Raw genomic sequence first — 25,550 nt, 5'->3', positions numbered from 1 at the left:
GGTGTTGAGTAGAGATTTGTAGTATAACACTATTTATAAAATAAAATTAAATGCCCACAAAACTATAATATCTATGTTTATAAGAACACATACAAATAAAAGACCATGTTAAACATTTTAGGATGGGGTGGGGAGTATAAGAAGGGGCCTGGAGATAGACAAGATTGAAAACTTTCAACAATATTGGGCCATATCCAGGCCAATGATGTAATGTGCCATGAATGAGAAAGATGATTAGTGGTCTGAATGTTTGTGCACAGCAGCCCTTAGCACCTGAAGTTTATGTGCAAATCAAAATCATATCTGTCATAATCACCAAAACATGCTGTTTCTGAGCACTTGATTTCTTTTCTACTATTCTTCAAAGTCAATGGAAAATACTGATTTTTACCACGAGTATTTGATGTACATAGTAAAGATTCAATAAACAGCACGTTATTGAAAAAAAACACATGCATTCAAAAAATACTTAATTCATAAACACAGAAGAAATGCTTTTGCTGGCTCACAGATAACACAGGAGAAAATAACTATTTATGAAATGTCTTTCTTTAAATTCATCAGAAGGTGGCCTATTTTTGAGTGAAGACAATGGCCAAAAACTTAGCCAATTTAAAGTGTACACACTTAAACTCAAAGTGTCTGCTGTGTGCATATATAAAGAATATTCTATCAGATTTGGGTGGTAGATGTGTTAAGAATAATAAATATAACAAATATATTTTATATTTTGGATATTAACCCCTTCTGGAATATATTATTTACAAATAACTTCTCCCATTCAGTGGACTTTTTATTTTGTTGATGGTTTCCTTCACTGTGCAAAAGCTTTTTATTTTCATGTAGTCCCCAATAGTTTAGTTTTGCCTTTGTTAAGAGTACACTATCATGATGAGCACTGAGTAATGTATAGAATTGATGAATTACTATATTTAACACCTGAAACTAACATAATACCATATGTTAATTACACTGGAATTTAAAAATGTACATTTAAAAAATGACAATAAAAGAATACACAAAAGTATCGTATTTCATACCAATGGTAAAAGATGATTTTTCTATATACCACCATCACTCTCCAAAATAAGGCAAAGGAAGTCAGTGTGTTTTGATATTATTCTCCCCAATATGATCAAATAAGATGGAGATTAATTTGGACATCCAATTTGATTTCTGAAATAGCCTAATATTATCTCCAAAGAAAACACTAAAAACATTTTTAAATTACTACATTTTAATTTTACCCAGAATACTAAAATATATTATCATATTTCAATGCGATTTTAGGGAAAAAAAAAACTAAATTATACCTAATACATTGGGTTTTATATCTACTAATGGGTAGTTAGTTATTAAATGTTCTCTTAATAGACTGCATTACATTCAGTTCATCTGTAAAACACATAGAGGCAGAAAAATCTGGCAGTTCAACCTGAGATTGCTTTCACCTTGTAGAAAGTTCTTCCAGATTTGAAAATACCATTTTTTAGGCTGCAAAAGCCTCCTGCTGTTTAATAGTACTGAGCACTGGCAGGGAGAAACTATAAATAACTTCTTACATGCTTAAAAAATAATACTTCTCAAGTATTAGAAAAATTCTTTTTATAACTTTCCAATCTTTTCTTCTTGGAAGATGATCTGTATTCTTATTTCATATTCTAGGGGAACACCTACGAACATAATCTTAGCTATTTTGAAGGGACAAGAGCAATCTCACAAACCAATTTCTAGAAAACTGCTGATAATTGAATGAAGTAGACTAATATTCGGTCTTTATGATTGAGAGGCTTTTAAGTACAAAATCTGAAACTGGGAGGTAAAAAATTACAGAAAGATAGAAAAAAAAGGGCTTCATAAGGCAGCCACAGACTAAGAATCAGCCACCTCAGGTCTGGAGGTGTTCTGGAACACACTAGAAGACCACTCAGTAGGGTAAGAAGAGATGTGAAAATCAGCTAGGGGGTTACACTGAATGAGTCTTAACGCATCTAAGCCTGCTCTATCATGATTCAAAGGGAATTCAAAAAGAAGCTGTAAGCTGTTCTTGGAAACAGGAACCAAATACACAAATATACCTGTAATCATTTTCATTCAGAAGTCACAAGTAGAGCCTTTGTAAATCCTTCCGATTTCAAAGTGGAGATTGAAAAATAGCACACTTCAGCCAAGTCAACAGAGGCAGGAAGCCCACCCAACTCTACTTTAATACAAGAAACAAGACCTTTCAAAAGGACATTATGTTATTTATTTTTTTGTTTCAAGTTTTTATTTAAATTCTAGTTGGTTAACATACAGTGTAATATCAGTTTCAGGAGTAGAATTTAGTGATTCATCACTTACATATAACACCCAGTGCTCATCACAACACGTATCCTCCTTTTTTTTCTTTTTTTTTTAATTTTTTTTTTTCAACGTTTATTTATTTTTGGGACAGAGAGAGACAGAGCATGAACGGGGGAGGGACAGAGAGAGAGGGAGACACAGAATCGGAAACAGGCTCCAGGCTCTGAGCCATCAGCCCAGAGCCTGATGCGGGGCTCGAACTCACGGACTGTGAGATCGTGACCTGGCTGAAGTCGGACGCTTAACTGACTGCGCCACCCAGGCGCCCCTACACGTATCCTCCTTAATACCCGCCACCCACCTAGCCCATCCTCCACCCACCTCCCTCCATCAACCCTCAGTTTGTTCTCTATAGTTAAGAGTCTGTTTTATGGTTTGCCTCTCTCTCTCCTTTTCCCCCTATGTCCATCAACTGATGAATAGATAAAGAAGTTGTGATTGGAATATTACTCAGCCTAAAAACGAACGCAATCTTGCCATTTGCAACAACGTGAATAGGTACAGAGCATGTATCATGCTAAGCGAAATAAGTCAGTGAGAGAAAGACAAATACCGTATGATTTCACTCTTACATGGAATTTAAGAATCAAAAGGACATTTATATCTGAAGAAACTGAATTATATTTGAAGACCCTGAAGAACACCAGAATAGAAAATATTCTGTAATTCAATCCAACTCTCAAAACACAATTTGGACCATGCTTTCTTCAAATATTAAGAAAACATCCTTATTTAAAAAATAAATAAATAAAAGCATGAGGCTGCGACATTCAAAGTGAGACATTCAAACTGAGAAGTGGAAGATGACAGAGTCAATGGATGGAAACGCAAGGCTCCCCTCCCAGGTGGAGGTGGATGACAGCAGATTCAGCTCAAAGACACACACACTTATGTTCTTGGACTTCTCTCATGCCAAGGACAAAGCAAAGACAAGGCTGACCCTCTGGATCAGGAAGGAAAAGAGAAGGGCTTCAATGCTACTCTAGAAAAAGCATTGCTACAGTGCTGTTAGTTCAATTATACTGAGAAAAACATTTTGATTCCAGGGCCTGTATCATCCACCGCCGTGGCAGAGCTAAGTCTTTATAACATAAAAGGTCTTGTTTCCTTACGAAAGGCCAGTTTTCATGAATGTGCCACTATCGTCCATCATCATGTCTAATCACCCACATACCTGTGCTGAACACTTGCTAGGTAACACCTAAGGATTAGTGGGGTTTTGTACTTTGAGAGCCATGTCATTTAATTATTACTTACCAGGAAGTAGACCTCAAAGACGAGCCAAAAAATATTGGTTCTCTTCTGGCTTTCTATACAGCTTTGCTCTAGGACAATGGGTACAACATTATGAGCTGCTCTGCACTGACATTAGTATCTCCAAGCCGATATAACCAGGCATTAAGCAAACCTTCCTCACTGGGACTTACAGGAAGAAAATAGAATTTCCTGCATAGAAAACACACACACACACACACACACACACACACACACACACACAATTTTTTTAAAACAAGTTATGCAGTTTTTAATCATAAAGAGCACTTCCGAACAGCGTATCTTGAGGAGAGCGATCAAGTCAGAACAAGGGAAATGCAGTATGGGCATTTTGTTGATGGTGCCGAGTGCAGGAACGCTTGCCTCCCTTAATCCACAGACCTGAAAACCCTGCCTCAAACTGCTTTCATAAAAAAGAATATCCGATAATGTCGCGCAGTTGGTTCATTTTTTTTTACAGTTCTCCAAGTCGAAAGGACACAAAGTTGGATGAAAAGGCAGATATATTATTTACTTCTCAAAGCACTGCTGTCACTAAATGTTTACATTCAGTCATGAGCACATTAACGATCGCTTAGGAACAGAGTTAACTAAACTTCCTAATGAGAAAAGGGCACATATGTATTTTTAACGTCGGTAAAATATCAGTACTTCATTTTTACACCTCAGAAAACTACCACTGGCTACAACGCTGTATCAGGTACAGATACTAGCAAGGAAAAGATTCAAAATAACTACCCTGTATTAACAGCCCATCACTCATATGTATCCAGTGAAGAACATTCCCTATCAAAAACATTGACTCACCAGTAAGAATGAGCGCTCAAAAGAGTTCCTGCCCCACCCGCCCCCATCCAAAAGTATTATCTACTGATCCCTGAATTATTCCTTCCTCAAAATTCAGCTTCAGTACCTCTTCCTCTGTGCAGCTTTCCCTAATCTCACCTAAATTATGAGCTCCTTAAAGAAGCTGCATCTTATTCTGCTTTGTTTCCCCCTAAACTAGCGTCGTGCAGAGAGACAGAGCGAGGATGGCCAAGCGCTAGAAGTCACATAAAGAAACCCTTTACCATCATCTGAATAGCTTTAAAGAGCAAGGCATCTCCTTAGGGTCAAGTACCAGGTCAGGCTGTGCTTAATGCATAAATACTAACAGTAACGAGGAAGAGGCTCAGACACAATTAAGTCTCTAAGAAATTCTAGGGATTTATAAGAGACATAGTCTTGTCCTTATGCTGTGAAATCTTTCTTGTCACATAGTTTAGTCTGATTTATTGCACGTGTGAAGTCATTTGGGCAAAAAATAAAGGAAGAAGAAATGGCATGTGCACTCTACAATGTGTTAGAGATTTTCTGCCTCTTATTTGAAAAATATTCCTACAAGAAAGATAAATATAGTTTTCATTTTAAAAATATCTTAATTGAAATAAGGACTTGAAACTTTTTGCAGAAAGGGTCTTATGGAAAAGCCTATACTGGTTTGTTTTTACACATAACCAAATGATAAAGCACGTGTATATCATCATGGAAGATGAATTAGAACGGATTGTTTAAAGAGATCACTTTTATAAACAAATCATAATAAATGATAGGATTCTAATATTGGGGATTCTAATATTACAATTAATTTTAAAAGATTAGGGAAAACGACTGTAAATGATGACGCCAGTCTACGAATCATCAAAAACAATGGTTGTAGAAATAACACAATTCTTACTGGCGGCAGATGATAGCCAAGAATCTTAATGAGCCCTTTTATCTGATGTCAAGCAGTTACTTTATATAAATCTCTACAATAATAAGAGAAAATTTTAGTAGAATTATTGCTTAGCATTAGATTTATACAAGGCAGAGTAGTATTGGAAGTAAAGCAAGATGTAAAAGACAAGTGATGCAAAATTTATTCATTCTCGGTTCATCTTTATAGAACTTTTCACACATAACTTCAGTGGGATTCCTTCATCACTGAAAAGTGTCTCAGCTCTCAAAGGCTGTGACAGTGGGCAATCCTGAGTTCTGATCCTGGCTCTGTCGCTTACCGGCTGTGTGATTTTGTGAATTTCGCCAAGCCTGCCTTTTCTTTCACTCCATACTTCACCTCTCTTACTTACCTTCTTCAGGCTCTCACGCTCTAACCCTCAAACCTTTGTCTGGCCAACTCTGAAGTTTTACATCTGAGCTTAGACATTTAGTTCCCTATCTCCTCCCACCCCTCCTATGTGTGATAAAAGCATCCTTTATTTCTCCCACCATGGTACATCCCAGACTGTCATTTAAATGGCTGTAGATTTCTTTCTCCTCCATTGTTCCATTGGCTTCATGAGGGAAGGATTTCTCTCTGGTGGCTTTAACAGTGTCTGGCACTTAACAGGTACTAAATAAACACTTCTGGAATAAGAAGTGCTTGGAATGGTTCAGTAAAGGTTTCAATCCATGGAAATCTACTGATCAATCCACTGAGGCTGGAAAGAACTTCATGCACTTGGCTGGCACAGAGTGTCAAAACAAAACATCCATCTAAGTGTAACGTTTCTGATCATTCACAAAACCATGGTTGCAGACTTTAACCATTATGCTACCTAATGTCCTGCCAGTATCAGAGCGAAAGGGATAAATTCCTCTTTGACAGGAAAATGTTTATATCTCCAGACAGACAAACTTCTTTTATCAGATAATGGTAATTACATATGCCAGTATGTGGCTTTTCTCACCTGTCAGAAAAGTAAGATCTAAATTCAATAACTACCATAATTAACTCATCACAGATGCTTGGTATCATCTAATCCTCAATGCTTTCCAATTTTTTGTCAAGATTAACTTCTGCTGCAATTTTTATAAATTTATCTGTCTTCAAAAGACCAAGAAATGGGGGTGCCTGTCTTGCTCTTGGTGGTGGAATGTGCAACTCCTGATCTCAGGGTGCTGAGTTCAAGCCCTACATTAGGTATAGAGCCTACTTTAAAAAAAAAAATTAAAAAAATAAAAAAGACAAAGAAGTGGTCTGAAGAATGAACCAAGTTCAAGTTTTATTTCCCCACATTGCATTAGGGTGGATACCTGCAAAGGGTCTTTTTTAATCCATTAGTTAAGACATGGTCTCTTAATTCACTAGATATCTTCTCTTTCCTAGATTAAATAAGCAGTGCATTGTGATTCCATGGACAATTAGAGCCCTTTGATTTTGCTAGAAATTCTTAGGTGACTTTTTTTTTTCTCTGTGGTTCTAGAGACTATAGTCACAGATTTCTCCTTTTTGGACAATCTTGGAACTTAGAGCCTAAACCTAGCTTCTATGGCCCTTCTGATTTTCTCAGTCTGGTGTTTAACTTCCCTGGGTCCCATCACCCATAACAATTACTGTCGACAGGCAAGAGGGCATGGGGTAAGGAAGTCTCATAATTACTGCAGTTAGAGGGCAAACATCCATTGTCCTTCACTACCCAAGAGTTATACTAAATCATGTCTACCTATGGAAATAAAGAATCAGTACATAAATGCCAGTGGTTTCATTGGGATTTTATTTTTAATGTTTCTGCTATTATTATGTTTGACTGTGGAAGTCACTGTCAAACCATTTTGAAAGTAGGTCAGATACACACCCTAAAAAAGAGAACTAGAACCTATTAATATGTAGGCAATACTTATATTATTATACATTTTTCAAGAGTTTCTGGACCTGATCTACCAGCATAAAGATGGGTCATCAAAAGCAAATGATAGTTATAACATCCAAAGCACCCAATATAGGGTTGACTCTCCAACGAGAAATGCCTAAGGGAGATTTGATAGGTCCTCACCTAATCAGAGAAAATACAGCAAAAAGAGGAGTCACCCAGCACTATAGAATCAAAATGTTTGGAGCCAGACAGGAAAGGATGCCTTAAAGGCAGGATGCACCTGGGTGACTCAGTCAGGTAAGCATCTGACTCTTGATTTCAACTAGGGTCATGATCTCACAGTTCATGAGTTCGAGGCCCGCACTGGGCTCCTCACTGACAGTGCTGAGCATGCTTGGGATTCTCTCTCACACTTTCTCGTTCTCTCTCAAAATAAATAAATAAGCCTTATTTTTAAAAAAGGGGGGGTGGGGGGGAGAATACCCCACAGCACCTCATTCCCCACAGCACTGGAAACTTTAGTATACTCTAGGGCCTCTAGGACATATGAAAATCAATATTCACCTACATCATATTGCACATGACATAGTGGCAATCGATACTTACGACAACTTTGGGGAATCTCTGCCTCTCAAGCTTCCTTACCATCACAGAAACTCTTTCAAAGCTACCAAAATAATTTAACCTTTCCTTTTCTATGAATGCAAAAGAGACCATAATCTCTCAAAACAGCACTTGGAAATTATAGGATTATTAGCTATGAGAGACTTCCCGTTCAACAAACAGCAACATTTAATGCTGAATGTCTCACTACAATAAGTAAGCAATAAATGCATTAGGATGTATATTAATTTGCTAGGGATACCATAGCAAAGTACCACACCTGGTGGCTTAAACAACAGGAACTTATTTCCTCCTGGTCCTGAAGGTTAGAAGCCCAAGATCAAGGTGTGGGCAGAACTGGCTTCTTCTGAGGTCTCTCTGCTTGGCTTGCAGGCGGCCACCTTCTCACTGTCGTCACATGGTATTTCCTCTGTGCACACATAGGTCTGTGTCCAAATTTCTTCTTCTTATAAGGACATTGGTCATATTGCGTTAGGGCCTACCTTAAAGACTTCATTTCAACTTAATTACTTCTTTAAAGTCCTTTTCTCCAAATCTGGTCACATTCTGAGGCACTGGGGGTTAGGACTTCAACACAGGAATTTTGGAGGAAGACAGTTCAGCCCACAACAGATGGCATGCTCAACAAACAGGATTATTTTAAATCCTATTGGAGAATTGTGTGTTTTCTTTATATTGTTAAAAACTGACTAAAATAGTTCAATTCTTTTTTCCCCACTTTATGTGAACAGATGAGCAATCGTTAGAATTATGCCCAGCTTGCTTGTAATTTGATAGTCCAGTGTTGTGATCAAAGCAGACACAGAAGAAGACTCAAGACTAAGGGCCCATGCTTAGTCCCAACATGTGATTGAATCTTACCAGGCCTCAAGTTGCTCAGCTGGAAAATGGGAATAATCACATCTTCCTCACAGGGTTCTAAAGGAATTTGAATAGGAGAAAATGGGTAAAGGGCTTAGCATTCAGTCTGTCACCATCATGGCCACTGTAGTAGAAAGGCTTCCTTCTGCAGACCTTGAAAATTAGGAAATAGAGCATTTAGCCTATGAGTTAGCAGACTGATGAGCAGAAAGTAGGACAGGAGTGGGGGGCTAGCACTGGCACACTTGGCCCAGCCGATCTCGGTTCAGAAGTCCTGCAAATTTACAAGCCAAGATGGAAGACCGTAACAGCTCGTCTCGGCTAGAGTACAGGCCATCTGCTGTACCCTCTTCTCCAGCCACAGCTCCTAACTCCTGGTCCTACTCACTCGCAGAAGGCAAATGGCACAGGAGGAGGCCTGTCTCTGCTCCCCACGTTCCTTGTTACAAACCAAATTGAAGTTCGTATCTCCAAATCTGCAGAGCTGAAAGAGACTAAATTTCCCACTTAGAATCCAATGAGTCCAAACAAGGAGATCGCCTTCCATCTGCTCCTTGACACTTCCAGCTTCGTTGAGTGATGGGTTCACCAGTCCTCACTCCCTCCCAACAGGAATCTGGTGCTTTCCTACTCCCACACCTTTACTCCGCCACCTTCCTGCGTGCAATGAGATTTTCTCCCTCCCACATCTTCCCAAGTGAAAAGCGTGTGTCGCAGACTCTGCCCTGTCCCACCCGTGGGCCCTCAGCAGCCACGTCAACACGTGGCAGGAAGCTGATTGGGAAGACCTAGGTTCCTGGCCTCTGGGCATTTTTCTGTCTCCAAGAGGAGGCAGCGGAAGTACTCAAGAGTTATTGCCCCCAGAACCAGCCCTCGACCAACAACAGACTGGCAGTTGGTGGACAAAACCCCAGCTTCCTCATCACTCAGTTGGATGACATTCTGAAGAAGAATCCACCCAACGCCCAAGGTTCCTCAGCAGGAATGAGCCCCAGTGGGAAATCGCATTTTTTTCGGCTTCCTTTCTCTTCCACGTCTCACTTCCTTACACCCTGAAGGTATTTCCTGGAATCCTTACCTCAGGGTCTACCATTAAGCATCTGACTTCAGCTCAGGTCATGATCTCGTGGTTCATGAGTCTGAGCTCCACGTCAGGCTCTGCACTGACAGTGCAGAGTCTAGCTGGGATTCCCTCTCCCTCTCTCTTTGCCCCTCCCCCACTTGCATGTGCTCTCTCTTTCTCTCTCTCTCTCTCAAAATAAATAAACCTTAAAAAAAACTGCTGTGGAAAAAAAAAAATGGAGCCCCTGGGTGGCTCAGTTGGTTAAGCATCTGACTCTTGGTTTCTGCTCAAATCATGATCTCATGGTTTGTGAGTTCGAACCCTGCATCAGGCTCTATGCTGACAATGTGAAGCCTGCTTGGGATTTTCTGTTTCCCTCTCTCTCTCTGCCCTTCCCCTGTTCTCTCTCTCTTTCTGTCTCTCAAAATAAATAAATAAACATTAAAAAAACAAAAACAAAACAAAAAACAAAGAAAATTGCCCAAGGTCACATGGCTAGTAAATGATAGTCCCCAGATTCAAACCCGTGTCTATATGATTCCAGAACTGTGATCTCAACCATTATGCAGCTCTGGTCACTCTTACTCCCTATAAACAATTATTGAACACACCAGCAAATCTAATTGATAGGTAATTGATGGACTTTTTTCTAATTGATGGACTTTGGCATGATTGCAATCACACGTATGGAGGAGACAATCACTGGACTCTAGGACTTCCAAGGATCAATACACGTTAAGCATTCAATCTGGTAAGCTTTTTAAAACATTCTTAACTTGGAAAAAGTTATCCTAGAAGAAAAACAAAACAAAATTGAAAAAGGAAGTATCCTAAAAGGATAATGACCAAAAGTCCTCTGAGGCCACAACTAGGATTCTTGGCTAAATGAAATGTAACTCCAGTAGTGTGACATCCATGCTTGCTGCCCTCCGATAGCTTCCCATCAAACACATCTCCACAGATGACGGCCCTTCACGATTTGGCTTCATGGCTTCCTCTCTGACCTCATCTCCTCAGTCTACCCCCACTGCACTTACTGCCCCCACTGTCCTCAGCCTTCCAGCTTCGGTGGTGGCTCATCTTTGACGATCAGGTTTCAGCTCACTGTTCCTCCTCTGACAGACCTTCTGGCTTCTGTGACATCCAAATCATGTTGGCCACCCCTACCTGCAGTCCCCGTGATCACATGTGATCTAGCTTTATTTAGTGAACAAAGCTCCATGGCCGGAAGCAGGGACCCCGCCCATCCTATTCTCAGCGGCTTCAGCACCCACAGGAGTCCCAGGCAGACAACAGATGCTTGCTCAACACTTGCTGAACAAACCAATAAAACACACATCTCTGCCACGAGATGCCTCAGTAAGCCAAGGCCTCGCTTTTTCAATCTATAAAAGCACAGACTCAAAAACACTCTCCTCTCAGGAACCCACATTGGGGTAGTCTTCACAAGCTGGCAGTCCAGGCCCGATGAGCTCATTCACCACTTAGATTCTGCGGCCACCACTTTGATTAGTTTATGTTGATATCTTTACGCTTTTATTCCTTCCCCGAGCCCATGAACTTGCCACGTACCTTTTCCCTTTTCCATTCTCCGACACTTCAAATTGTTGTAAGTAGTGTGGTGATGACCACTCCATGGTGGAAATGGAGATCCCTCCTTCCTCAAAAGCTCTTCTGATTCCTCCATGACTGATCAAAAAATTCTCTTTAATTTATTCTAACATGAATCACACTTTTTAGTTAATCCCAGCCATTGAAAGTCATTTAAATTAGCGACCCACCTTGGCCTGCACACGTCATACCCTGACACAATTCCCTCGCATCTCTAAGTCATACCCATAGCGCATACTCAAAGCTGCATCAGAAGGCTCGAGACTCTGCACGGGGGAGATACTGCACGAGTACAGCTCTCATGGCCTCCCTCCCACTGATTTACTTTTCCCCGTATAAAGAGACCTCCAGTTATTCCCAGTCCAGTCCCGAAGCCTCCTCCTGACATCATTTCCCTCCTTGGCCAGGCTGGATCTTGGTACTTAACTACCCAAGTTATTGACCAGCATTCAAAGAGCTGTGCTTCCACTCTTCCTCACCTGTGCTACCACCAGAAAATCTGAACCCTGATCCATGCTACAATCTGCCTCCCCTCCTACCCTCACATGCTGCAATGATGCAGCACCCCAGGTTAAGAAAAACAAAACAGAACACCATCGGGAAGAACGACTCAAAGATTGACACGTAACACATGATTGATATCTAATGACAATCGCTCACACATTCTTTAACATGACCTTGGGAAGCTTCCTCACCCATTCCTCCCAGCGATGAGCCTAAATTTTTGTCATTTTCCTCAAGCCCAACCCACCCCTCCTCTCTATCCCAATTCCTACGGCAGATAATGCTGTCCCCAAGAAGGAACTCTCCAGAGAGGCATTTTCTGAATGTCACCCCTTCACCTGCAAACCAATCTCTACCTGCACATGCCCATAAGTTGGGAATGAACTGTCCCTCCTGGTTCACAACTACACGCTGCCCTTGTGCTACTGGTCTCACTCCCTTTTGTCCTCACTCAGATCTGGCTCCATAAATTATCTCCTGTCTCTTCTGTATCTTTACCTCTCCCTCTTTCCAGCTCCATTGCTCAGCCTATCAACTTGCTGTGTTACCCCTACCAGCCCATCCCTTGATCCCAGTGTCTTCGTCTAGCCACTGCTCTCGTTCTCTTTTCCTCTCACCCAGACCTCCTCGGTGGGCCCTTGCTGTCCCCACATCACCTCCTCTCAGTTCTTTCCAGCCAGTCGTAACCTAGCTTCTGCCCCCAAAGCTTCACTGAAACTACTGTCTTCAGACCAGTGAATACTTAATGGATAAATACAGAGGGTAATCTTGGCTCCTTATCTCATTAGATCCTTTTCATGTAAGGCTATAAATCACATCTTCCTGTTCTGAAACTCTCAATTTAATCATTGTCCCGATTCTCCCCCCATTTCTCTGAACACTCACTCTCTGTCCCTTCGTGGATTCCTCTTCCTCTCCTCAACTCTTAACTGTCTTTCCAGCTTATGTTCTCATTCTACCTACCTTCCCTGGGCAATCTCATTCACAACGATGCTTGTCATTAACATTATATGGAAATAACTCTCTACTATCTCCAGCCCCCATCTCTTCCCTGAGCTTCAGATTGTTATTTCCACCTACCTCCTAGGCATGGCCCCATATATGTCCCAAACCTTTCAAATAAATTATGTCTATTCTGATTTCAGATCCTTTTCACCATTTAAAGAGTTGTTCCCTGTGCTGCCCATTTCTGCTGGATACCTTCCACCTAGCTATCTGATCAAGGCACCTATTAACTTTAACTCTTCTTTCTGCCTTGTCATCCATATCAAAGCAATCCTGATGATTTTTATCAACTGAAGATTTCTTGAGAGCATTCCCTCTCCATGCCTCTGGGCACTTCTTAAGAACAGAACTTCAGTTTATTCCCTTACTTTATTTTTCAGACTCTAGAGGATAACAGCCAAGCTCTTAAGCATGACAGACGAGATCTTGCATGAGTTGAGCTGTCCCTGGGCCTACCTATTCTGATTCATCTCCCTCTGCCTCAACCTTGTAATTTACCATGAAGTTCAATAAAAGTCTCATGCTTCCTTAACATGCCCCACAGCTGCATGTGCCTGGCTCCTTAGCACACACTAAGAATTGTCTAGACACAATTCTCCATTTCCTCTTCCTCTCCTATCCCTCTCCCCAACAACTCTCCTCCTCACTAGCACCTGTCTTAGAAGATTCAGCTCAACTGTCACCATTTCCAGGATGCCTTTCCATACTGTTCCCGCCTGAAGAGCTGCCTTTTTGGTGCTACCACAGAACTCCACGTTTATCTCTAGCACAGCAAATTTCACACTCTTCTAAAATTGTATATTTACCTATCAACATTTCTGGACTAAACAAGAAGCTCCTCAAGGCAAGGGCCACTCACAGTAGGTGCTCAACTTGGTTACTCTGCATGTTAAATATTACTGGTAAATGATTTTCTCGTGTGTTTTCAGATCTCTAAGTCCACTGGAGACTTCTTCAGTCATTCGATTGGGAGGCTCTGTCGTGGCCGTGACATGTCGCGGCCATTTTAATGTTCAAAATACATGGCAATGTCAGTTGCTATGACCACCCTTCAGTTTGGAATGACAGTCTCCATTGCAGTAAGAGTTAAAGGAACAGAGGACCTTAAACAAACTAAAATTAGCCATGCTTCGCTACTCAACACAGTCTAAGATTTGGCAAGACAAATCTCCTAGGCAGGGACAGTGCTGACACAGCGGGGTGAAAAGGCACTCAACCAATGCTCAGCAGACTCAAAGAAGAAAACCCGCAACAGCTTTACCACCAGAAACTGAGTTCTGCTGATTCATTCTGACTTAAAGCTGCAACAAAACTTGAGTAAGGAACACCCAAGCTGACTCTGCGTTTTATTTTGTTTTTTTTTTTCTGCCGAGCTCACAGAATTTGGCATATAAGAAATCTAATAGTTGTTCTATATATTCCTTTGCAATTTCTCAGATATTGACTGCGGCTGCCTACATTACAGTGTCTGATGGCCTTATGTGGTACCTTTCTGGCAAAGATTCAGTTCTGGTCAAGATACTGAGGAGAATTTAAAATATTCACTGGAGCTCCTGGTTCCCTCAGCTGAAGAGAACCATACAGGAAATCTCCTTCACCCAAGAAAGGCTCACTGCTAGCTCAATTAGAGGCTGAAGAGGCCTGCTTCAGTAAATAGCGCTTGCTCATGCTTTGTACAAAGATATCTGTACAATTGGTTCCAACTTGGGAAACGGCATTTAAATATCAACATAAACACATGCTCAGAGAAAAACTGGGTGGATTTTCATCAGGACCAATCTCTAAAAACCTGTATTAGAGAAAATTACAAAGGAAGAACCTTCTCAAAATAGGTATCGCAAGTCATGATTTTCTTTGTTCTTCATACAGAAGTCATGTGAATTGCATAATGAAAAGTAAAATGGAAATTTCTAGACTGAAGTCTAATTATACTTGAGTCAGTAATTCATCACGTTTCCTATATATAGTAATGACCATAGTTAACACTGATTAACTAGCATTACTTCAAAGACTTATTCCATTTAAAATCATAATATGTAAGTACTCTACTGGAGATATTTAACAAGTTAGATGTTAAATGCCTTCTCTTTCAGGAAAAGAAAAAAAGACAGACTTCACTTTAGACTTTTATATTTTTCTTTAAGTGCAATATGACATAGTCAGCTAAAAAATATCAATTGCTTCAACAACAGACACTATTTTGACTAAACCATTATCATGAAGTAAAGTTTTATTGCACTTGCTTCTTAACAGGATTATAACCAAACACTTACTTGTTCAGTGTGAGGTCAAGAATGAATTTGGAGCCAAAGGCTTCAATCTGGAAGCTTGCCTGGGCCAGATGGACAGCCTATGGATTCAAAGAGACAGAAACAAACTTAGCTTACCTTCCTGTCTTTAAAGCTGATTAGATTGGTAGCAATGATATTAAATAAGAAAAACATTTTTATGGATTGATGCACTTCTTTATGGATCCCTGTGTAACAATCCATTTCTTTAAAAGGATACTAGGTGCATTGTCATGGCTTTACTTGGAAGACATAAACACCTGTGTAGCACGGAACTAATAAAAGACAATCGGTCCTTTAAAATGAACCCATTGTGATCAAAATCAAGAGCATATTCAGCTGGACTTTCAAAGTGACTGCGATGAATTATGCAAACGTCTGACTAATTAAGGCTGGATTTCAGCCTATTTTGCGCACAAAGCTAACCAATTCTTTCTGCACACCTAAGTGAAAACTCATGTCAGCACTCTGTTCTTCATCAGATACTAGAACTTTCTATAAATGATCTATCAGCAGAATGTGGCAGTAAAATGCGAACCCACAACCTTTTAACTTCAGAAAGCACTTAGACCCATGCCCCTCATGAACCCTCAGAGTGTATGTCCCCCTGAAAAAGTCACACATTTACAAATACTGTCATTACTAGAGCACATGGATGGCTCAGTGGGCTGAGCGTCCAACTCTTGGTTTTGGCTCAGGTCACGATCTCACAGTTCATGAGATTGAGCCCGAAGTCAGGCTCTGCGCTGACAGTGAGAAGCCTGCTTGGGATTCTCTCTCTCCCTCTTTCTCTGCCCCTCCCCTGATGGTATGCATGTTCTCTCTCTCAAAAATAAATAAATAAATAAATAAATACACCTAAAGAAAAAAGAACAAATACTGTCGTTACTGTGCCTTAACTCAAAATACAACAATAATCCCATCTAAACAGGAGTCATATGTACTAGGTGTTAAAGATTAGTTTAGCTCACAGAATTATCTCGAAAAATGTAAGTTAACAAATCAATGGAGTTTTGTTAAAGTCTTACCCAAGATAAAATTCCCCTCTATCCTTCCATCAAGAAAAAAAAATTTTTTAAAGACAAGAATAAATGCAACATCTATACTCCCTTCCCTTCCCTTCCCTTCCCTGCTTGAAAACATCCTTCCTACAAACTCCATTCTTCAGGCACGGTGGTGTCACAAACCATCTGTGAAGTGCTACCTGCATGGCAACCAGACACTGTATCCTCCTGCTCTGGTACTTTCCCCTCCTCCCCTCCCCGACCCCTCCCGGCAATACCACCCATGCTCCTCTCTGTCTTCATCCTACCCTACTCATCCTTCAAGGGCAGCCCAACTGCATTACTTTCCACGAAGCCCTCCTTCACACGCAGGTTGGAAGTGAACCCTTCATCCTCAGGGCTCCAGGAACACTTCATCTGCTTCTACTCTGCACCATGATGTGGGCTCACTTTCCATCCCAGCCTGGACAACTTGTATCACAAGGGTATTGCAAACAGTTGGAGATTAATGGCCCTTCCTCAAAACATATGAACTTCTAAGCCAAATACTTATTGTCAGGACTATTTTGCCACGCCAAACCCATAAAATACTATAAACCATAACTTCTACTTCCAGTCAAGCACAACTGCTAACCGCATAATCACTACAATAATCAAAACATAGGGTGCCTAAGTGGCTCAATCGGTTAAGCATCCGTCCAACTTCAGCTCGGGTCATGATCTCACAGTTCGTGAGTTCAAGCCCTGCATCGGGCTCTGTGCTGACAGCTCAGAGCCTGGAGCCTGCTTTGGATTCTGTGTTTTCCTCTCTCTCTGCCCCTCCCCGACTCATGCTTGCACTCTCTCTCTCTCTCTCAAAAATAAATAAATATTTAAAAAATTAAAAATAATAATCAAAACATGAAATAAAAATGAAATTAATAAGTATTAAATTTGAAACACAAAGCAATGAGAAACAAGGAGCCCAAATACCTAACACCTTGGCACAACTCGCCAAACCCCCAACAACCATGCAGAATACGGTCATCATATTTGATTCGGGCTCTTCCTGCATCCAGATGACTACATGACAGAGAAAGAAATTCCTGTCTTGTTAACTGAGGTCTCGGTCATCTACATCAGAACCTTCATCTCCTGACATAAATACCATATTCTTCTTATTCTAAATTCATTCTGTGTCTTGAAGCATTAATTTTTGCATGAAGATTTTGATGAATAATGCATACAAGGGAAATTTTTTCATTTCTGGGTCCCAAAAGTTTAAAGGAAAAAAACAACTTTCTTCTTGAGAATAAGATAGGCTCTTAATACATGCACCCCAATGTTTACAGCAGTGTTATCAACAATAGCCAAAGTATGGAAAGAGCCCAAATGTCCATCAACTAATGAACGGATAAAAAAGATGTGGTTTATATATACAATGGAATACTACTTGGCAAACAAAAAGAATGAAATCTTGCCATTTGCAACAGCATGGATGCAACTAGAGTGTATTATGCTAAGTGAAATAAGTCAGAGAAAGACAAATATCATGTGATTTCACTCATATGTGGAATTTAAGAAACAAAACATATGAACATAAGGGAAGGGAAGCAAAAATAATATAAAGACAGAGAGGGAGGGGCGTCCGTGTCGCTCAGTCGGTTAAGCCTCCGACTTCAACTCAGGTCACGATTTCATGGCTCCTGAGTTCGAGCCCAGCATCGGGCTCTATGCTGACAGCTTGGAGCCTGGGGCCTGCTTTGGATTCTGTGTCTCCCTCTTTCTCTGCCCTTCTCCCACTCATGCTCTGACTGTCTCTCTCAAAAATAAATAAACATTAAAAAAATTTTTCTTTTAAAAAAAACAGAGAGGGAGGCAAACCATAAGAGACTTTTAAATACAAAGAACAAACTGAGTGTTGCTCCAGGGGAGGTGATTGGGGGATGGGCTAAATGGGCAAGGGGAATTAAGGAGGACCCTTTTTGGGATGAGCACTGGGTGTTATAAGTAAGTGATGAATCATTAAATTCTATTCCTGAAATCACTATTACACTATATGTTAACTAAGTTGGATTTAAATTTACAAAAAGATAGGCCCTTAAGCATATTTTCTATTAAGAATATTAAATAGAGAGAAGAGTTCATTAATGCCACCCTGGCCTAAAAAGGGTGATAAATTACTGCCTTAAGCAACTTAAAAGAACCTGACATTAACCACTGAAAGGCTCATCTTACAGCAAATAAGCAACGAGACAAGTACAAACCCCAACAGAAGCCTGTTGTACGATAAGGTAGCTGGTAATAACTGCTTACCCCATTTTATAGCCTTGTTGGGAGTTCTAGGATTAAATAAACTTATACTGAGTCAATGTGATAAGATTCAGTTTAACAGAATTTAATGAAAGAGCGGGCAAATAACATCACTATTGGGATTTTCCTTTTTTTTTTTTTTTTATTCATTCACTCTCCACACAGGTGTTAAGTCTCACTGTGTGCATAAGGATGACTGGAACACAGCCCCTCCCCTCCAGGGAGACCTGCCAGCCTCGGTGGGTCTAAGGTGCCACAGGGACCAAGACTTCACTGACCAGGTGCAGTTTGAACAAAATTCCAAAAGATGAAAAAGAATCCACCTGCCAGACGAAGAGAAGACATTCAGGGCATGGGGGAAAACATTTACAACAATAGAGTAAAAAATGAATATGGAAAAAAAGTTTTTTTACTTTTTAAAAAATTAATATGTCCTATAAAGAAAACAGTTTTGGGGGAGGGGGCGTCTGGGTGGCTCAGTTGGTTAAGCGTCCAACTCTTGATCTCCGCTCACGTCATGATCTGATGGTTGGTGAGTTCAAGCCCTGTGTCGGGCTCTGCGATGACAGTGCGGAGCGTGCTTGGGATTCCGCCTCTCCCTCTCTCTGCCCCTCCCCTGCTCACTCTCTCTCCCTGTCTCTCTCTCAAAATAAGTAAACTTAAAAAACAAACAAACAGCTTTTGAAGGAAATGTCAAACAATGAATCTGAAAAGGTGCTCCAGAGACTGTGGGGCTTTGTGTGACATGCTCAATGACATGTCTGGTCACACAGACATACCTGTGGCCAAGACAGCAAGCATTCCTCCAAATGTGCCCCCACTTACTCAGCACAGTGCCTGGCACATGCCCAGTCACCACCACCACCATCATCAACGAAGATATTATAACTAAATCATATTGACAGATTACTGTCCACAACTGAAACACTTACAGTGCCATCAACAACATCCCTGTTTCTCCATGGGGAAAGAAAATATCTGATCGTATTACCTTTATCAGTAAGAATGTTTTAACATTTTAACTTATTTTAATGCAAAGAAGCAGCACATTTTCCTATAAATGATTTAAGATTTCCCCAAGCATTCATTTTCCTTGTACATATATCAAATAGAATTGGTATATTCATCTAATACATTTGTATCCATCTTAAGGAATTTCAATACAATGGTATACATTATTTTTCTTATGTTCCATTTCTCTTTCCATTGTTATACATTCAGCATTTGTACAGAGTACAGATTCTTCTCTATATCGAAATAAGTACCTGACAAATGCTACTTCTCCCCTATCATTCTGTAATTTCTGCTCCGTCTGAAACATGATTAAAATAGTTTTTAACTACTGGAATCTCTGCTACTCCATATCAACTAACTGATCATTTTTTATGTTACAAAATACTATACAGTTTTGAAAATTGTCCAATTAAACTATGTTTTCAAATCAGGTAAAACAAGTTCTCATCATTATTGTTCTACAAATTACATTTTTGGATATTGTTTTTACTTCATAGTAACCCCCTTCTTTCAAATGACAGAAATATCAGAAGAATGGCCAAGATGAGTAGAAGGTTTTATAACACATGACTTTTTTTACAAAGAAGGAACCATACAGTGAGGTTTAGAAATGTGTTCAGTAATACAAAATTGGATCACAGATATACTTTAGAGAAAAGTTCATGAACCACACATAAGGTCGTAATGGATTATTTCTCCTTTGGGATATTTGTTAAACAGACTTGATGATTAACACTTGTTTTTACAAGGACAGTCACTATAAAAGCAGTGTGAAAGAATGCAGGGTTTTACAGTCAAAGAGCATCATTTCACGACAAGAATAAGCATAGCCCTGGGCTCAGAATTACACCCTGAAGGACTGAAAACAGCTGTTGCCTAAGCACTTCGATATTTTTCTTTTGACTCAGAATCTGGAACAGTGAAATTACAGGAACTCTATAAACAAAAAACAACTAAACTCAATTATATACACAAACCTCCTTCACTGAAGAACAATTTACACATTTAACAATGTGCTTTTGTATTTCTAGGGTTTTTTTTTTTTCTTTTTAGTAGATGGCACCTAATGGTATCGTATTAAATAACTTTGGAAGACTGTCAGGTTCCTCAGTGAAGACTGGTTTTGCGTCTTAAGACTGGTTTTGCGTCTTAGCGAGCTATGTTATGATATTGAGCAATCATGTACATTACATAAGCTGAAGATACATAGTTACGTTTTCTTGGGACTTATATTCTAGAACAGTTAACATTAATATGGACATGATGACAAGAGAAAAAGATGACTCTCTCGACTTCTAGAATAGAAATCAGACATTTCCAGAGTACGTATGTTTTCATGCAAAAATGCCTCACACATAATGAGTATTCAATCAATATTCTTCACTACTTGGCAAGGACTCGTACACATAACTGAAACTAAATATAGGAAGTGGAAAGTTTAAACTTTCCCTGAATTCAGAAAATATTTTGAGACTGAATGTCATAATTCAGTAGAAAGGGAGCTACTTGAATTGAGGTCTCTACACTGTCCATCACAGCATCCTCTGAGCGGGTAATGTACTTTAATATGCTCTGTAATGTATATGGTTTGGGAAACAGAAGAAAGTTTGGAAGAAGTTACCCTGCTCTTAAGATGTATTCAGTTTATTTAGGGAAACACTCACTGAAGTAATGAAGAAAACCTGTCTGGAGCGGCATATCAGTAAGACAAACAAATGCTTTCCAAATGGCCTGCAGAAGCCCTGGAAAGTATGAAGCAGTCCCGAGCAGAGAGCTGTGGGATAATTCCAGCTCTGTTTCCTAAAGAAGAGAGCTGTGGGCTTCTAGGAAAGAAGGTGCTAGAGAAATCAAAATGTTGTAATTAGAGTTAGAACCCAGGAACCCAGGATCAATAAACTGTCTTTTCTACTGCAAAGAATCATGGAAAGAGTAAAACAGCTAAATAGCTGATTACTAGTGACACTGAAGGTAATTTCTTTCTTATTTTTATGTCCCTCATTGCCATAATATTGCTCGTCCTATGTTCACGAAAATGTTATATTCATAGCGAGTGTGGGTCTGCATCTGCGTGTATAAACTATAAGCTTTTCAGGGCACCTGAGTGGCTCAGTCGTTAAGCATCTGACTCTAGATTTTGGCTCAGGTCATGACCTCACAGTTTGTGAGTTCAAGCCCCACGTCAGGCTCTACGCTGACAGTGCAGAGCCTGCTTGGAATTCTCTCCCTCTCTCTCCTTCTCTTTCTCTTTCTCTCAAAATAAATAAATAAACTTAAAAAAAAAACTATAAGTTTTTCAGGAAATATTCTTCTCATCCTTTATGTTTTTGCTTATAGTTTTTTCCCCTACAATCATATCCTACAAGGAGCCTGCTTCATTGTAACGGATTGAGTGGTTGAAGGAAGAAGCTTTGCTATGCAGCCTTGCATCACTGGGTTACACAGAGTGGTTTTCTCTTCTGTGTCACAGGAGGCCCAGAATCCAGCAACCTGAATAATTAAATTCCAATAAGAAATAAACTATCTAGTTTAAATTGGAATACATTTGAGGAAAATACATCACCTTCTTTAGATCACACAGGCTTTTCTGTAAATAACGCATCTGGGTCTATCCCACACACAGCTAAAGAAACACAGAAATCTAGCTTGTGGATCTTTTTCCTGTACAGTGTAAAAACTCAAATATGTAAATATATCTTAGGAGTTTGAATGTTCAAAAGGAAACACTAATAGATCATTTTAACTATAATCTGGTTCCAACCCCTGATCCTAAGTGTGCACACTGGTGATCACCAATGTGATCAAGACTTTTATATAATGAAAATAACAACGCCCTATATTCCTTGTGTTTTAATTATCTCGACCAATCAGAATAATATGGTACCCTGTGCAGTTGACTTAGTAGGCAGACGTTGTGATTGCCCTTTTGTAGAAGAAAAACATTTTTAGAAGGCACACAGAAGTTAAATGATTTTTTTTGTTCAAGGTCACACATCAAAGGAAGAAAGATGAAGTGTTGGCTTCAGTTCAGTGAGGAAAAAGTGCCAAGTTATGCCAAAAGTCCTTATCCACCCAACCTCAATGTTTTCTGGTCATTAAAATATAAATAATAATAGCTTACCAACAGGATGAGTATGAGGGAAGTTCCTAGAAAAGTTTGGCCACATAGAAAGAGCTCAATAATTTAGGAAGAAGGGGCAAAGTTGAAGGACAAGGGGGGGGAGAAGAAAACTACATTAATGTTTTGGAAAGGTTATCAGTCAGCTCCACCTTAAAAGTTCCTTCCCAATATAGCTGGCCATCTTCTAGAAAATCCAGTGTGCATTTATCCTCTGCAAAATTCACAAATTTAATATTTTTTATTGCTAATTACCATTAGGCATTATGCTTTGACTTTGTTCAAGTTGTCGTGTCATTTTGCTTTGACTTTGTTCAAGTTGCCGTGTCTTTAAAATAATATGAATCATTTTCCTGAGACGTGGAACAGCTGCAAACGTTACATGAAGGCAATTTTGCAAATTAAGGTAATTTGCTGAAAATTCTTCCCAAGATGCATTTAAATAGGTAGCTTGTGGGAGAGAACATTATCATGTTTACTTCTAGCATGTTCCAATTCACAGGATTACTGGTTAACCCATTAGCAAATTTGCATTGAATCCCAACGTTGTGGGAGATACCGTGACAAATGTAAAGATATAGAAGAATTAGTATTTATATGAAAGTTTACAATGTAGTAAGGGGAATGAGATGAGAAACCACAAAGAATAAGAAACTTCAGTTAAATACTTCAGTTAAATAATAATAATGATGAATAGTATCCATAAAGATGCCACATACAACTTAAGCACAATTAATTCCCCAATCTAATGTTAACAATTGTATGGTATGGGTAACAAGTACATTTAAATATAAGGAGCCAGAATCCTGAGGACTGGAGAGGGCTGAGAAAAGCTTACTGGAGAAGTCTTTCTTGGCATTTAAACATAGCTAGAATTCAGGTAGCCCTAAAATTGATTTAACAGGATGAAATTTCAAGGTGTTTCTAAGTGTTTGCTAACAAACAGAGACCTAAGAAACATGCTTTTAAAGTAAAACACAGGATGTCTTCCATTCTGGAACATGAAACTACAGTTTGAATTGTGGTCGGAATCAAAACATGGCAGTTTAATATAAAATAAAGCATTTCACGAGATCAGTAAGTCACGTGAACACACACAAGTCTAAAATATACCAATGTATTTTGTAATCAATCTATCTTTTAGCCTTAAACTAGAAAGCTGGAATCCCAACCTTGATGGATATTACAGAAACAACACCACAACAACAGCAAAGCACACTGTCCTCACAGGCCACAGACTGATCAGCCTCTCCCGGTGACGGAGGCAAGTCATTGCTTGACCTTGTTCCCTTAGCCAACCTAGCCAAGAAAGGTAGAACTTCCATTCTGAAAGAAATCTAGCCAACATTCAACTATCCAGTCTGACGATTCAGAAAAAAAGGATGCCATGTTGAGTTTAACATCTGACCAAATCTTTTCCAAGAGTGTTTTGCTAAATAAACCAGTTTTAAAGACAATCCACTTTTCATCTTCTTCCTTCTTCTCACCTACTGTCACTCAGTTTGAAGTGCTCTCTAAATCTGATACAGACAAAAGATAGATCCTGAAGAGAAAGAGGAAAAACAGGTATTGATAATCCAAACAGATATTCCAGTTTATAAATCATCAGGTAGTTGCACTAAAAATGTATTTAAAAAAATTTTTTAATGTTTATTTTTAATTTTGAGACAATGCGAGAGACAGAGTGCAAGCAGCAGAGGGAGACACGGAATCTGAAGCGGGCTCCAGGCTCAGGGCTGACAGCTCGACGCAGGGCTCAAACTCACGAACCACGAGATCATGACCTGAGCCGAAGTCGACGCTTAACCAACTGAGCCACTCAGGCGCTCCACTAAAAATGTAGTTTTAATATTCCTCATGGCCAGCCAAAGAAGAGAAGCTAGAAATACCTGGGAGGGGTCTTTTTTTAGCCCTATAGAACCACACTAAGATCTTCCTGGGTGATCATTTAGTAACCCAGGAGAACTCTGGAAAAAATACACCTTCAGTGACAAAGCATCTTTGGACATTTCTATGGATTGCCTTCCACACATTTACCCCTAGTGATTGATGTTTGCTGGATATGAAGCTGACAATACCAACTCAAGAGAGAGATGAAATCACAAGCCTCCAGAGCTCTTGCTATTTGAAAATGGGCAAATCATTAAAAGCATCACTACAGCTATATTATTTAGCTTTCATACATTTTCTGAAAGACGAGTAAAAATACAACTATGACAACAGTTACCATGGAAGCAGTTTCTTTCTGCTGCCTTCCTGAATAGTAACGTTTAATTTGATGCATTAATCTAGTAGCTGAGGTGTGATTCACCTTTTTTGCCTCATCAATTTCTACATGACCAAACTGTGCAACCCCAAGGAGTGATTCTCTCTCTGCTAACACTCTTTGTCATAAAAGAGAACATATTTTGTCCTTCTAGCCAGAATTATTGAATACCCACTTAATAATTTAAATAAAAGAATAGAAATAGGGCATACGTTTTGAAAAACAAACACCACCAAGCTCCATGCTGAATATCTGTGACTCATTACAGGACAGATTTGTTAATTTGCTTATATAATGTTAATACTATCCCCAAAGAAAAAAAGCTTCTGTAAAATAGCACCCCATGAGAAGCCCTGTCTTCTTTGTCTGCCTACTCTTGTCCTTGAAATGCTGGCTACAAGACCCCAGGGGGCTCAAATATCTAGCCAGAGCAAAGAAAGTTCTTTAACTTGGATCTTTAGGATGACCACATAGGATTAGTTAATAATAAATAAGTCTGAAATACAAAATAAAAATTACGATACACAGTTCACTTGAAAACCGTTATATCCAGCAAATCACAAATGATATAAATTGAAATATTAATTTCCAGTTTCCAAGGAAGGCTAAACAGACCTGTCCAGCCAGATCTCTCATCTCTTCAGGCATCTTGATTCTACTGATCT

The 25,550-nt window shown here is 39.6% G+C and overlaps 1 protein-coding gene across 16 annotated transcripts in view; it reads right to left on the bottom strand.

The window, feature by feature from the left end:
- Window positions 1–25,550, bottom strand: part of ADAM23 (ADAM metallopeptidase domain 23) — a 317,233-nt gene that overhangs the window by 134,904 nt on the left and 156,779 nt on the right. For all 16 annotated transcript variants that reach the window (XM_042949899.1, XM_042949900.1, XM_042949905.1 and 13 more), the window contains one exon: window positions 15,180–15,256. In XM_042949899.1, coding sequence (XP_042805833.1) covers window positions 15,180–15,256 — 77 coding nt within the window. The remainder of the gene's footprint in view (window positions 1–15,179; window positions 15,257–25,550) is intronic.

This window comes from Panthera leo, chromosome C1, assembly GCF_018350215.1.
Source record: "Panthera leo isolate Ple1 chromosome C1, P.leo_Ple1_pat1.1, whole genome shotgun sequence".
NCBI classification, from domain to species: domain Eukaryota; kingdom Metazoa; phylum Chordata; class Mammalia; order Carnivora; family Felidae; genus Panthera; species Panthera leo.
This window is presented reverse-complemented; position numbering and strand designations above follow the sequence as displayed.